Source organism: Parambassis ranga, chromosome 7, assembly GCF_900634625.1.
Source record: "Parambassis ranga chromosome 7, fParRan2.1, whole genome shotgun sequence".
In the NCBI taxonomy this organism is placed as follows: domain Eukaryota; kingdom Metazoa; phylum Chordata; class Actinopteri; family Ambassidae; genus Parambassis; species Parambassis ranga.
The window spans coordinates 5,445,649-5,458,707 of record NC_041028.1 but is presented as its reverse complement, the minus strand read 5'-3'; the positions used below and the strand labels follow the sequence as shown (position 1 = coordinate 5,458,707).

General features: G+C 38.6%; 2 protein-coding genes and 1 non-coding gene across 6 annotated transcripts; 2 read left to right on the top strand and 1 right to left on the bottom strand.

Moving 5' to 3' along the window:
- Positions 1–604: 604 nt before the first annotated feature.
- On the top strand, positions 605–676 carry trnae-cuc (transfer RNA glutamic acid (anticodon CUC)). Its single transcript has one exon. It is a non-coding gene; the product is annotated as a tRNA-Glu (tRNA).
- A 787-nt stretch (positions 677–1,463) lies between these two features.
- mtg2 (mitochondrial ribosome-associated GTPase 2) lies at positions 1,464–3,691 on the top strand. The gene is made up of 6 exons (XM_028410233.1): positions 1,464–1,916; positions 2,100–2,247; positions 2,492–2,607; positions 2,696–2,914; positions 2,990–3,128; positions 3,222–3,691. The coding sequence occupies exons 1-6, from the start codon at positions 1,686–1,688 to the stop codon at positions 3,614–3,616; spliced, it is 1,248 nt and encodes a 415-aa protein (XP_028266034.1). The 5' UTR covers positions 1,464–1,685; the 3' UTR covers positions 3,617–3,691.
- Positions 3,692–6,466: 2,775 nt separating this feature from the next.
- LOC114438407 (cadherin-like protein 26) lies at positions 6,467–13,059 on the bottom strand. Of its 4 annotated transcripts, none has more exons than XM_028409720.1 (18): positions 12,935–13,059; positions 12,665–12,784; positions 12,432–12,578; positions 12,186–12,333; positions 11,929–12,101; positions 11,685–11,813; positions 11,418–11,600; positions 10,945–11,306; positions 10,720–10,862; positions 10,408–10,632; positions 10,040–10,273; positions 8,911–9,026; positions 8,661–8,738; positions 8,537–8,566; positions 8,305–8,385; positions 7,500–7,577; positions 7,335–7,400; positions 6,467–7,194 (listed from the first exon to the last, which is right to left on the bottom strand). In XM_028409720.1, the coding sequence occupies exons 1-18, from the start codon at positions 12,968–12,970 to the stop codon at positions 6,889–6,891; spliced, it is 2,655 nt and encodes an 884-aa protein (XP_028265521.1). In that variant the 5' UTR covers positions 12,971–13,059; the 3' UTR covers positions 6,467–6,888. The 4 variants fall into 4 exon arrangements, with proteins under 4 accessions (XP_028265521.1, XP_028265519.1, XP_028265520.1 ...); XM_028409718.1 differs by having other exon boundaries at positions 6,468–7,233; XM_028409721.1 differs by having other exon boundaries at positions 7,076–7,220.

Sequence of the window (13,059 nt, the reverse complement as noted above, 5' to 3'; positions counted from 1 at the left end):
TTTTTTGTTTTTTTTTTACATTTTTTTCTCTATTTTTGATTTGATTGGATTTTATAAGGTTTGGGTTTTTTGTGGTGAAGAGGATGGTGAAGGTTTAAGCCCACTGATTTTTTTTTTAACATTCTTTTCTCCTCGTAATTTATTCATTTATTTATTATTTTTTGGTCTCCTCTTTGTCTCTGCACTCTCGACCTTCTTCTATTTATTCATTTATTTTTGTTATTTTTGTGTTTGGTTTGATTTGAAGTGTGGATTCGTGTGATTAGAACCACGGACAGCAGCATGTTTCCTTCTTCTTCTTCTTCTTCTTCTTCTTCTTCTTCTTCTCTTCTTCGTTCTTTCTTGTCATTAGTGACAATGAGGGATGATCAGGCTCTGGTGTCTGTGAGTCTGTCTGTGCTGTCCCTCAGTTGTTGTTAGCAGTTTGAAGTTAGGAGTCTTCTGCTCAGATTTCTGAGCACAGCTGACCGTTGTTCTGTTTCAGGAGCTGCACCTGGTCTTTCAGGCCTTGGAGCAGCGACTGCACTTTTTTTAGGCCGCTCTATTTGGGCCCTTTCACTTTGTCTACCTGGTAGTTCATGGTAGTTATATAGGTGCTCAGCTTTCCCTGGTGGTCTAGTGGTTAGGATTCGGCGCTCTCACCGCCGCGGCCCGGGTTCGATTCCCGGTCAGGGAATGTTTTTCCAGAAATATGCCGCGGGACTCATAAAACATTATCTGATCTTATATACAGTATATTCAGCAGATTTGTATTACGCACACTGATGAAGTTCAGTAATATTTTTTTACCTTAAAATTTTCATTTCCACTTTGTCTGCACATTGTAAGTTATTCTAATATCTAATATTTTTATTTGTCTCATGTTATTAAAAACATGTCTCAGCTTTCAGCTGACGTTTAAGAATGGATATCTTTGTGTTAGATTATGTGCAATGTGCAGCTAATCTAATCTAAAATGCATCTGACGCAAAATTTCATAAATCACTGTTTCCTAGAACACTAATGTGGATTAAAGGGTCCAGCTTTGCATTAACTCAGAGGGATAATCTAACACAATAGTTACAGTCATTATGTTGCAGCAGGGGTAACCAAGAATGGGAAGTACCTGGCTGTCAAACAGCTAAATAACTATGTACCTCTCAACACTGACAACCACAGGCTTCTCTGTACTGTAATGAAATGTTATCAGTGTCTCTGTTTTTGTGTATGGCAAGTCTTTTACAGTTCTGTGTATTTTGTTAGAGAGGGAAATGGAGTTTAATGTGCATAATCCAAATATGAATGTTATTTATTTATCAATTGTAAGACTGATAAATTCATGTACATGTAAAAGTAATGAAAATGAGACATTAAAAGTTTTTTTTCTGGTCTTTGAATTATCTCGATGTAACTCAAACTCCAGCACAGTAGGTGGCGGTAAAGGGCTGCAGAGATAATGAGTCTTTCTGTCCCTTCACGGATTCCGTAGTTCCACGGCTTTGCTCTGTAAACATGAGGTCGGCAGGTTTAATTATCAACGTATCAAAGTTACTGTATGAGAAATCTGCACATTTGTGAATTGACATCATATTATTTTAACCATTTGTTTATATATCTACTTATGTTCTGCTACATTTTCTTTTTTTCTCGTTGCTTCGTCTCGGTGATGTGTACCGAGGTCACATTGACAACTTGTAGCAAGCAAAATGTTAGCGACGTTGTCAAGAGTTAAAACCTCTCGTTTGCCTCCGCTGGACACATTTTTAAGATGCACTTTTGGCCACGTCGTTAGAAAGGTCGAGTTGTGTAGTTGTTCTCCAGTGTCGGAGTTGTGGAGACGGAGGATCCGCGGTGTGAGGGATGTCAGCACCTCCAGCAAGCTGCACGCAAAAGTCCGAGGAAAAGAGAGGAAGACTGAAATTTCCGAAAAGAAGCTGGTATGTAGTCGTTTTTCAACCTGGAGCTCTACTTTTCTAAATGTATCAGATCGTTATTTCTCTGTGGTTTGATTCTACAATATAACCTTGACTCACACAGTGGTTGAATCCCTTGTTTGTGCACCACCTGTCAGAGGTCCTCACAGTATGAGTTAGTTGACATCTGTGTATTTATTTCCACAGACCCGTCACTTTGTAGACTACCGGCGTGTGAAGCTGCTGGCCGGTTCGGGCGGGAAAGGGGCCTGCACCTTTCATAGTGAGCCCAGAAAAGAGTGGGGTGGACCTGATGGAGGGAATGGAGGGGATGGAGGACACATCATTATCATGGGTAAGTTATGTCATGTATTGTTACGCATTGCTGGATTTCATTAGTATCTTTGTTAGCAATAAATAATCATATTTAGTGGCAGATCAAATCAAAGAACTTCCTCCTGGGGGGCAATTTATGGCATGTGAGCAGTTTACACAATTAACACAAAAATAGCATTAAAGTAAAATGGATAAAATAGGCATAATAAATAAAATATACATGCCCAAACATGCTCATCATCATGTGATTTATGTGCTTTTAGCTGATCGGTTTGTGAAATCATTGGCACAAGTAGTTCCAGTTTACAAGGGAGAGGATGGGCAACCAGGGAGCAGCAAGAACTGTTATGGCCGGAACGGCAGCCATACCTACATTAAGGTGAGTCTGTTAATCAGATCATTATTGACACTTAATCAACAGATTTTGATCATGTCCCTGATTTGACTGAATATTTCCATTTATGCAGGTACCAGTAGGAACTGTAGTGAAGGAGCAGGGCAAAACCATAGTGGACCTTGCTGATCATGGCCAGGAGTTTTTGGCTGTGTTTGGAGGGGCTGGAGGAAAGGGGAATCGATTCTTTCTGTCAAATGAGAACCGCGCCCCAATGACAGTGACCCCAGGGGTGACGGGTCAGGAGCGAGTCCTTCAGTTGGAGCTGCGAACCATGGCCCACGCTGGACTGGTGAGGAGAAAGGCATATGGCTTTTCGGCATAGGAAATTTATTCAGGTGTGTTTTTATCATATGTATTCCCTCAGGTTGGGTTTCCAAATGCTGGCAAGTCCTCACTTTTGAGGGCCATCTCTAATGCCAGGCCTGCTGTAGCTGCGTACCCATTTACAACTCTTAACCCCCATGTAGGAATTGTGAAGTACAGGGATCATGAGCAAGTTGCAGGTAGTTTATCATTATCATTTAACATCATGTAGTCTTCATCATGTAGGAAGTCACTCTACAGGAATAACGTGCTTTCACCTTTGCTTTTTGCAGTTGCAGACATCCCGGGTATTATTCGAGGAGCCCATCTAAACCGAGGCTTAGGCTTCTCCTTCCTGCGCCACATAGAGCGCTGCCGTTTCCTCCTTTTTGTCATCGACATGTCAGCTCCAGAGCCTTGGACTCAGCTCCAACACTTACGTTATGAACTGGACCAGTATGAGCCAGGCCTGTCCCAGAGGCCTCAAGCTATCATAGCCAACAAAGTGGACCTGCCTGAGGCTTGTGAGAAGATACAAACTTTTAAGAGCCAGGTCAGTCAAAGGGTCATAGCTGTGTCGGCTCTCACAGGATACAACACAGAGGAACTCATCCTCCATCTTAGAGAGCTGTATGATGGCTACCTTCAAGGTGAAGGCAGCGGGAACGGCAAACCCGCTAGGTGGTAAAAAATGTCCAGACAGGTAAATATTTATTATACTAGAATGTGTTTAAATTGACTAATAAATGTATAAACAAATTGACATTTTTGTGTGTTTTTTTTGAGGACACTGGATTATACATTAATTGTGCATCAGACACACAACATGACTAAGGCTGCATAATGTGTGTTCAGAGATAGGCTTGATTTTAATTTAAGTAGGAAGAAAAGGAACCTAAACAGGGACTGTAGATGGACTCAGTTTTGTGTGTTGGAATAAATTGGAATAGTGTAAACAGTTCCTAGGTGGACCAGCAGATGGCATAGTTCACATTACTTCAATTACATTGGATAAAGTGAAGTATTTTTGTTGTTATGTTTTATTTAATGCAGAAAATCAGTGTATCAGTGCACATCAGCATCACGACTCAGCAGTCCTTAACCCTCGGGACATTTTGTGCCATTTCATTTTTAATTGTGTTGAATGAATATAGCTCAAAATTGCCAACGAATATTCATTTTTAACAAATTTTTTCCTCAGTTCCTTAAATTAGCCTGTAATGGCTGTGCTATGCAAAAACTATGCAAACAAATTTGTCCCTCAGGACAAAATGTGTGCATGTGTGCTGAAAACCATTGAAACTGCTGTTTTTCAACCCCCTTTTTTTCTAATGTAAAATAATGCAGTTTTTTATGTTGAGATGTAATTTTAAAACTACAGGCTTCCAATTTTTAATTTTTTATAATTTGCCACCAGGTGGCGCTATCCCTTTCCATTCAAACCGTGTAGCAGAAATTTGCTTACAGGTTGAAAACAACCTGAGCAAAACGTGAGTCTGCCTCTGGAGTGAAAAATCAGGTCGGAGCATTTTCCCGGCTACTATGTCCTGCAAGAGGTTTGATCTGGCACTGCAATACTAATAGGCTAACAATAATAATAAAGCCATTGTTTTGTCAATCATCAACAAACCTACTGTGTATCAGTACATATCATTACAACAGATTAAAGAAAGGATTGGCACTGCCATGACAAAGGACACAACTAGTGTCATTATACTTATGTTGTGGTTTTCACCTTCATATATATTGAGGTGAATAGTACAATATTTAGTGTATTCACTACATTTTTGCAGACGTGCAATTTTACACGCATTATTTTCGCACTAAGGTAATGTGTTTCTTTCTTAAAGCATTCCAGGGATAATACATGACTTTATTTGTTTACATTCCGGTAGCATTTTTCAGAGAAAAAGTAGCTCTATAAAATGATACTGATAGAGCGAGACTTTGTTGGCACATACACATAAGAAAACAGTGCACTTTTAATGGAATGTTGTTACATGTGGCAGAGTATTAATGAAAGTGCTACAAGAAAAAAATAAAAGTAATAAAATAGAAACAAAAAGCGTTATAATAAAGTGACACTGAACGCCTGAGAGCGTTCTTAAATCACAATGGGCCCAGCTTCACAGTCTAGTTCATTAGTTTACTCAGTACTTTACCTCCACCATGGTGATGGTGACACTATTTCTGCATCTGCTGTTGTCCCTGCACCACGGTTAAAAAAAATATCACCCATGACTTATCACAGCTTTACCTGATACTGTCAGTCATCTGTAACAGTTAATGGACCACTTCTTTTTTAGTGATATCACATGCAGGTTTGTTTGTTTGTTTTTGTCTCCTTCATGGTGCTTTTCTTGTTTTTCAGCCATATTAGATGAAAATTTGACACACTCCTCCAAACGTTGTCCAGATGGATCAGCTGCTCCCTCCCTGTATCATGGTCACATTCTACTGTTCCACCAGGACGTCTACAGAACCAAGTAAACAGCACACACATACATTTACTTGCACCGAAGAGTGCAGTATTTTTTAAATTTTATGCAGCAGGTAAATACAACAATCCAATACATATGTAAAAAATATAAGACAACAATAAATTATAGTAAAGTGTAGTAAAGCAGGTCATTTCTTCCTGCTTATGCCCACCTCAGCTCCACTTGACCCGCACCATTTCTCCCTTTCAAAGTTATTCATAGTCTACGATCTAAACATTAAACTCATGCAAAAAAGACAAAAGATTGCACCAACTAACCCTTTATATAATATGAGATATAGAAATCATACAAAACAAAAAACCCACAAAACAACACGGACACATCTACACAAGCACATACATACACACACTCATTATCAAAGTATGTCTCAACAACAAGCACAAAAACCGGTTTGGCAGGCTGATCATGGCTGAATGGAAATACCATGACATGATGATGCAGCAGTAATCACTGTACTCATTGGAAGTTCTTTGTTTAGCACGATACACCTGTACAAACATTTTAATAGTTTTCAATGAACTTTGAACTTGAAACATTTGCAAATGCTACGGTGTGTGAAAGTCATAAAGATAAATAACATAACATAACAACAAAATGAGTAAGACACTCCAAAGAAAATGAAACCCCATTCCCATTTGTTACTATAGATAACATTTCCAGCATTTCCCACACTATCCTGTCTCAAAATAACATCCCTGTGTTCTTTTAATTAATCTATTGCATAATGCAACTCATAGAAAAATAACCCATACTTTGTTTTTAATGTTATTCCATACCTTTTTTCACAATAATCTGCTGATCAACATAGAGTGTAATACTTGGATGGAAATGTGACTCATTCCTGATTATGAAAGGATTAAATGCCACAAGCCTTTTGTATTAATTCAAAGGATGAATTAAAGGTAGGGTAGGAGATTTTGAAAACTCAGTAAGAGTCAGCCAGATTTTGAAAGTAAACACATGCCCCGTTCTCTCGGAGTTCACCCCGAAGCCACGCCTCCCAACCAGTCTGTGACTTCGGCCATCATGCACGTACCTCTCTGATGCGCGCAGAGCAGGAAGAGAGTGACAACCAGCCAACTATACGCACAGGGGCGCCTCACAGGATTGGCTGATGGTTTTAGCGTTTTATAGCTTCCACAGATGATTAATATTCTTCGCTTTAAAGCGAAACTGCCAAACTAATCGGTTGCTATCTGATTGTAAAGAAAAGTTACACTTATTTAACAAAAAGTGCATCAGAATGAAATCTCCTACCCTACCTTTAATCTGAGTATATTTGCAGATATATCTGCTAAGTATTAAATCTCACAGTATTTACCATTACTGTACCAGCATGTTGTGTTACTGTACATCCATTAAGGCATTTATGTGTCTGTCTCCTGTCCTTTAGTCCTTTAATATAGCAAATTCCAATATAAAATGTGTGCACAGGACTAAATGATGCTACAGATTTTTTTCAGAACTTAATACTTTTGATTTCCATAGTCGCTGTCGTTTGGTTTGATTTTGTGACTGTCCAATCAAAGCTGCTGTATGAGGTGGTTGTGCTGTAGGCAGTGCTGTCACTGGGCATGCAGACTGAGGCCAGAGTGCTGAACCTGACATCTAGGTCCATGTCTGGGTCAAAGGACACATCAGGGATGGAGATGGCATCGAGCTCATATGTACAATCCTCCGCCCCCTCCTCAGCGTACACATGAGGTTCATAATCATACAGTTCCTGGCTCGGCTCCTGCAGTTTGTAGAGCATCCCTGTCATCACCTCTAATAGCAGTTTATAATGTCTGTCTTCATCCAAAGTCTGGGAAATGAGAAGCAGATAGTTACACATCAATAACAACAGAAGCAGCAGAGCTCTAAAAGATTTGAACTGTGAACATTTCACATCAAAAAAGCTCTTACATCCAACTGTTGTAGCCAGTGTTTGCTGAAATGTCTTTTTCCGATGGTTGATGATGCACTTCTTGACTAGAAAATCAAGCATTTAAGTTATCAATACTTTTGAAATACAGTAAAATATGTAAAGGTAAATTGCAACAACAGCAATAGTGCTAATACTATTTTTACCATGTAGGCCGCGTTTCCATCAGCAGCAGCGTTTCTCATGGACACACTGCTGTCGTACCTTCTTCTCGGTTGTGATCCCTTATTTACAAAATGACAGAATAATGTGGTGAGGCTATGTGAGGTGTGTGTGAGGTGTTAAAGCAGGGTTGGCAGTTGATGATTTGTTATTTGGTCTCCACAGCGAATTATCCATTTCCACTGAACTCTATTCTCTGCTTCCTCTTCTCTCACACCAACTAACTTCACATCCTCTCTTAGCACATACACATATCTCCTATTTGTCCTTCCTCTTGAACTTTTGCCTAGCAGCTACATTTCCAACACCCTTCAACCACTAAAACCACCCACCCTCCTCTGAACATGTCCAAACCATCTCAAGCTGGCCTCACTGACTTTCTCCCCAAAACGGCCAACCTGACCTATCCCTCTGCTCTTTCCTAATCCTGTCCATCCTCATCACTCCTAAAGAGAAACTTAACATCTTCATCTCTTTCCTCATTGCAGCAATCACTAAATCAGACAGCAGAGCTGGTCTCCCTACTATGTTGTACAAATTTCCTTTGATTCATGCTGACATTCTTCTGACAAAAAACATAAATGAAAACAATGTGTAAAATCATCTACATGAAATTTGTACTTTGACTTTATTAAATTGTTACATAATTGACAATTGAATCTTGGTCTTTCTCCAAAGTCTTGGAAATTAGAAGCATATAGTTACATATTAATAACAACGGAAGCAGCAGATAATAACAAGTGACTGAAACGCCACATAAAAAGGGTTCTTTATAGTAGATAGTCGTACCCAGTGCCTCTTATGATGTCTCAGTTCCATTAATGGTGCATGTATCGACTGGAAGTCTTCATTTTCTGAGCCGGTTAACAACTGTGGAGATGAAAAGACATGCTTTGATATACAGCTGATATAATTAATGTCTGTTTATCAAATTATCATTCAACATACAAAACAAAGTTAACGAGAAAGACAAGTGACTAAAACTGTGTTTTGTCAATTAAAAAGTAAATCTTAAAATTACCCATTTCAAATTTTGGCGACATTCATAAGCCTGGAAAAAACAAACAAACACATTTGTCTGTATGAAATTCTAGAAATGTGGTATTATTATTACTTACTATTACAAGCATTTTTATAGCACTTACCTGTTGATCTGTGGCAGTAAAAGTTTTTGTTTCGGTCTGCTCACCATTTCCACTACCGTTTAATGGCAGAGGAATTATCTGTAATATGTTCATTCAGTTAGTTTGTATTGTCATATTTTGTATTTACATCTTAATAATTTGTTATAAAACTTCAGAAGAAAGTATAGTCATTCTTTTCAGGGATTTTTTTTTGTTTTAACAAACCTTATAAGAGGCATTGCCAGAAGAGTTTTATGATAATGATAGTTACCATGCAGTCATTTCCTGGTATCTCACTGTTACTCATCATCAGGCTCTCCACAGGATCGAACGTGATTGTTATCCTCTCAGGCTTACACATGCAAAAGAAACACAAAGGCAGCATACCTGGAATATAAAGACCATACACCCAAAAAGGTTAGCTTTGATCAAAGACTTGTATTAATGATAGGAGCTCTCACTCCAATGACTATTCACATATCACATTAAGTGATATAGTATGCAAGACATTGGAAAACACAAACACTGAATGGGCTAATTAAAAAGCCCCAAATTCTGTTGTTAAAAGCAGTGGTTATTAACCCTTTGCTAAGGGTTTACCCTGTTGGTACCATAATATGGTCATTAAGTTGTTAACTGTAAAAATCACAAATTTTAACTCCTACCAACAGGGTAAACCACCAACAATCAAGAATGCATGATTATGTAGTGCCATGGCTGTGCAGTCAAAAAAGTGGTTATAATGTAAGTCTATGGGACAAAATGGGAGAAAAAATGAAAATCCAGTGCTGTGCAAAAACTAATAATGCAATAAAATCAATTTTTTACTGATGTTTGACATGACCAAGACTGTAATAAAGGTTAAAAAAATCCAGTCCACATTCACCTTTTCTATTAAAAATGAGCCATTTTGTGTGTTTTTTTTCCAATTTTCAGCACCACCCCTTATAAAATTGGTGATTAAAGGGTTAAAATCCTGGGGGAAAATGATTTTTTCACTACTGTTGATTAGAACTGAAGTTAATTAAACGGTATATGAAAAAAATTTCAAAAAAATATTTATCTGATATATTTTTAAAACCATTAAAGTTAGGGGACGTTTTTGTCCCGAACAACACATAAGGGGTAAAATTTGCCCACAGTGTACTGTTGACCTATGAAAAATTTTCAAATCATATTAACAAAATGTATGTAAAATTAAGCTTGTTGAGCAAAAATGATTCAATATGTCCACATATTGACAAAGTTATGGCCAAAATAAGCAGAAAAATTTATGTATGCTGAAGATATGCTGCGCCAATAAATGTACGGAATAATAACAAAGAAGAAGAAAGGAAGAAGAGAAGAACAAGAGTTTTGATTGCCTTGCAGCAATCAAACTGAAAAAACTACCATCCTACCTAAAAATAGTAGCAGGGTGAAAAAAATGACCATCAGTGTTCCTGCTCCTAGTGTGGAGCCAGTTGCTCTTTGTCTTTGGCAGCTTGGCATGCTTGGCACATTGTCTGGGCAGTTACAAACAGTAACCATCAGATTGTGGACAGCTGCATTCCCTTGACGATCAGACACTTCTACAGCCAATTCATGGTGTCCAGAATGAACTGTTTTCTCTTTCACCAGGTAGAATGTATACCCTGTACATCCAAAATGAAAGCATATTCAGTCATACTGTAAATATTTCTTCAAGCACTCTGCATGAAGTGCACCATCACTAATATGACTTTAGCTATGTATCAACCCCAAACAAGTTGTCTGAGCTGGAGCTCACCTTGTTCAGGGTCAACTCTCCACTTGCCCTCAACTTCTCCATGGAGTTTGAAGTTGAAAGGTCCCCCATATGGCTCTTTATCCAGGTCCAAAACTGTGACGTTGGCCATAGAGGGTTCTTCGGACTGACACATGTCGATTGTGCTGACAGCCAGGGTTGGAGCGTGGTCGTTCTCATCAGTAATATGGATGCTGAGAGTTGCAGTGCCTGTTGCTGGAGGCTTACCTGATAATCAAACATATGTATTGCACATGTTCACTAATGAGAAATTGTGTAGTATAAAGCAGTATGTAAATATTCTCTGGGTCATACCATCGTCAACAGCATACACTGTGACAACATAAACACTGTCTTTAACATGAGGTGACTCGTGGTCAATGATCTTTGATGTGGTCACTCTTCCAGTCTCTGCGTCCACTGTAACCCAGTCAGCTGGATCCTCTCCTTTTATGTATCTGAAACACATCAATGTAGTAAAATGCATAACTTCACAGCAATGAAAACATTGTTCTGGTCTGAAAGCATCCTGTGACTTACTTGAATGTGTTTGCACTGGTGATGTCAGGGTCTGTAGCTGTAAATGTAGCCAGATGTTGGCCTGGCTTTTTATTTTCAAGCAACTGAGCAGTTTTGTTCTTCTCTTTGAAGTCTGGAGGTTCATTAACATCCACCACAGTCACTGTCACTTGATGGGTGGATGAACCTTGTTTCCCAGTGGCATCAACTATGAATCCAGATGAACCACCAACCATGGTGCCACTTCCAGCAGCACCAGTAACAATAATGACTTCCCAAAGACCAGTGTAGGTGCGTTTCTCCACTTTACATGAATAATAGGGGATGTCATTCTCTACTGTGATAGTGATGTTCAGCACAGGACCCTGTTCAAAGTTTAGAGGCTGTAAAAAAATGAAGGCAATTAAAGGAAAAGACAGAACTAGATCAGAGCAGGCGTAATGAAAACTGGGTGACACTGGATTTTCTATGAAGTTCAAACAACAGTAAAATACCTCTTCTACACACAGTAGTCCCTCGTTTGTCTCAGGATCAGTGGTGATTTTGAACTTGTTGCTTGTGTCTCCTTGGATTTTATACTTTGCTCTCCAGGCTTCTGTACCTTTGGTGTCTTCATCTGTAACTTGTAGACGTGTAACAAGAACACCTTTCTCTCCCTCTTTAACTCTTGCTGGACCCTAAAGTAGAGAAAAACAATGAAAACAGACTCCAGCAGCTGTCATGGATTTCTAAAGGTCATTTAAGAATAAGTAATTGCTTACTTTTTGTTGTTTGATCACAGGAAGGTGGTTATTTCCATCCTCTATGTCTATTATGACAGTGCAGTTGCCAGAAAGTGGTTTTGGTCCATGGTCTCTGGCCTGCAGTTTGAGGGAGTATCGCTCTGCTTTCTGGTGGATTGAAAAAGACAATTTGTTAATAAATACATACCAAATTTATCAAATGTATCTACCAACTGAACTGCAAAACAGAATGAAATTCAGTTTTTATTTAGATGTTTCTCACCTCATGGTCTAGACATCCTTTAAATGAAATGGTGGCAGTGTTTTGGCTAGATCTTTGCAAGAAGAACTCCAGTTGCTCTGGTCTAGGTTCAACTGAAACTATTGAAAAGCTGATGTTCTTAAACGCCTCACTGCTGTCAGCATCTGTTGCTTTCACAGTAATCACGTCCGTGCCTGTTGGCATTAACAGAAGAGACGTTTGTTTCATTTTATGGTGATAAAATCATTATATCCCCATTCTCACAGTGATAAAGTTACCTTGCTGTGTTGACTCTTTGATGGACACTTTGTATGTGATCTGGTCAAAAATTGGAGGGTTGTCGTTTGCGTCTTTAATGGTTATCTCGATGCCCAGTTGTGTATCTATTACCATGTTATTTTCTTTATTCACTGCCAGAAATGTCAACTGTAGTGGAAGACCGACACATTAACATATGGTTAACACTGTCCAGGAGCTCATTATAACAGTCTTTTATTTACATTCATCATAAAATTCCTTCTTACTGTAAAACTTTGGTATTCCTCATAGTCCACAGGCTTGCAGACAGTAATCTCTCCTGTGTCTTCATTAATTTGTAATATTCCCTTTGGCTCCTCATCGACACCGGGACCACGTATTTTGTACTGAGTGAGGTTCTTCTCAACTTTAATCTGTATTAAGCACAATATACAACAATAGCAAATGTTAGAACATTTATGCACTATTCACATGAATGCATCTTTACTCTTTTACTCACGAGACCCAATGAATATGGAAACTTTTCAACGTTTCCTTCATCAATCTCGAAGGAATCTATGATCCAGTTTCTTTTGTTACGCTGCAGAACTTCTGAAGATGACCCATGGACTCCCAAACACTGCAATTATAGATTAGACATAGTTTTTCATTTGATAGAAAACATACTTAACATAGCTCACTGAATTAATATTATTATTTATGTTTTTATCTAAAGAGAAGTTGATGATTTAGGAGTAAACACCAAGTCATATCTGGGACAAGTACTTACTGTCATAACAAGAAGACAGAGGTGCATTATCTCCATGTTATCTTGAATGATGTGTTGTTTTATAAGTTAGTCCCTCACAAAACAGAGTCTTCCTTGAAAATGCTGGAGTCAGAGATATGTGCATG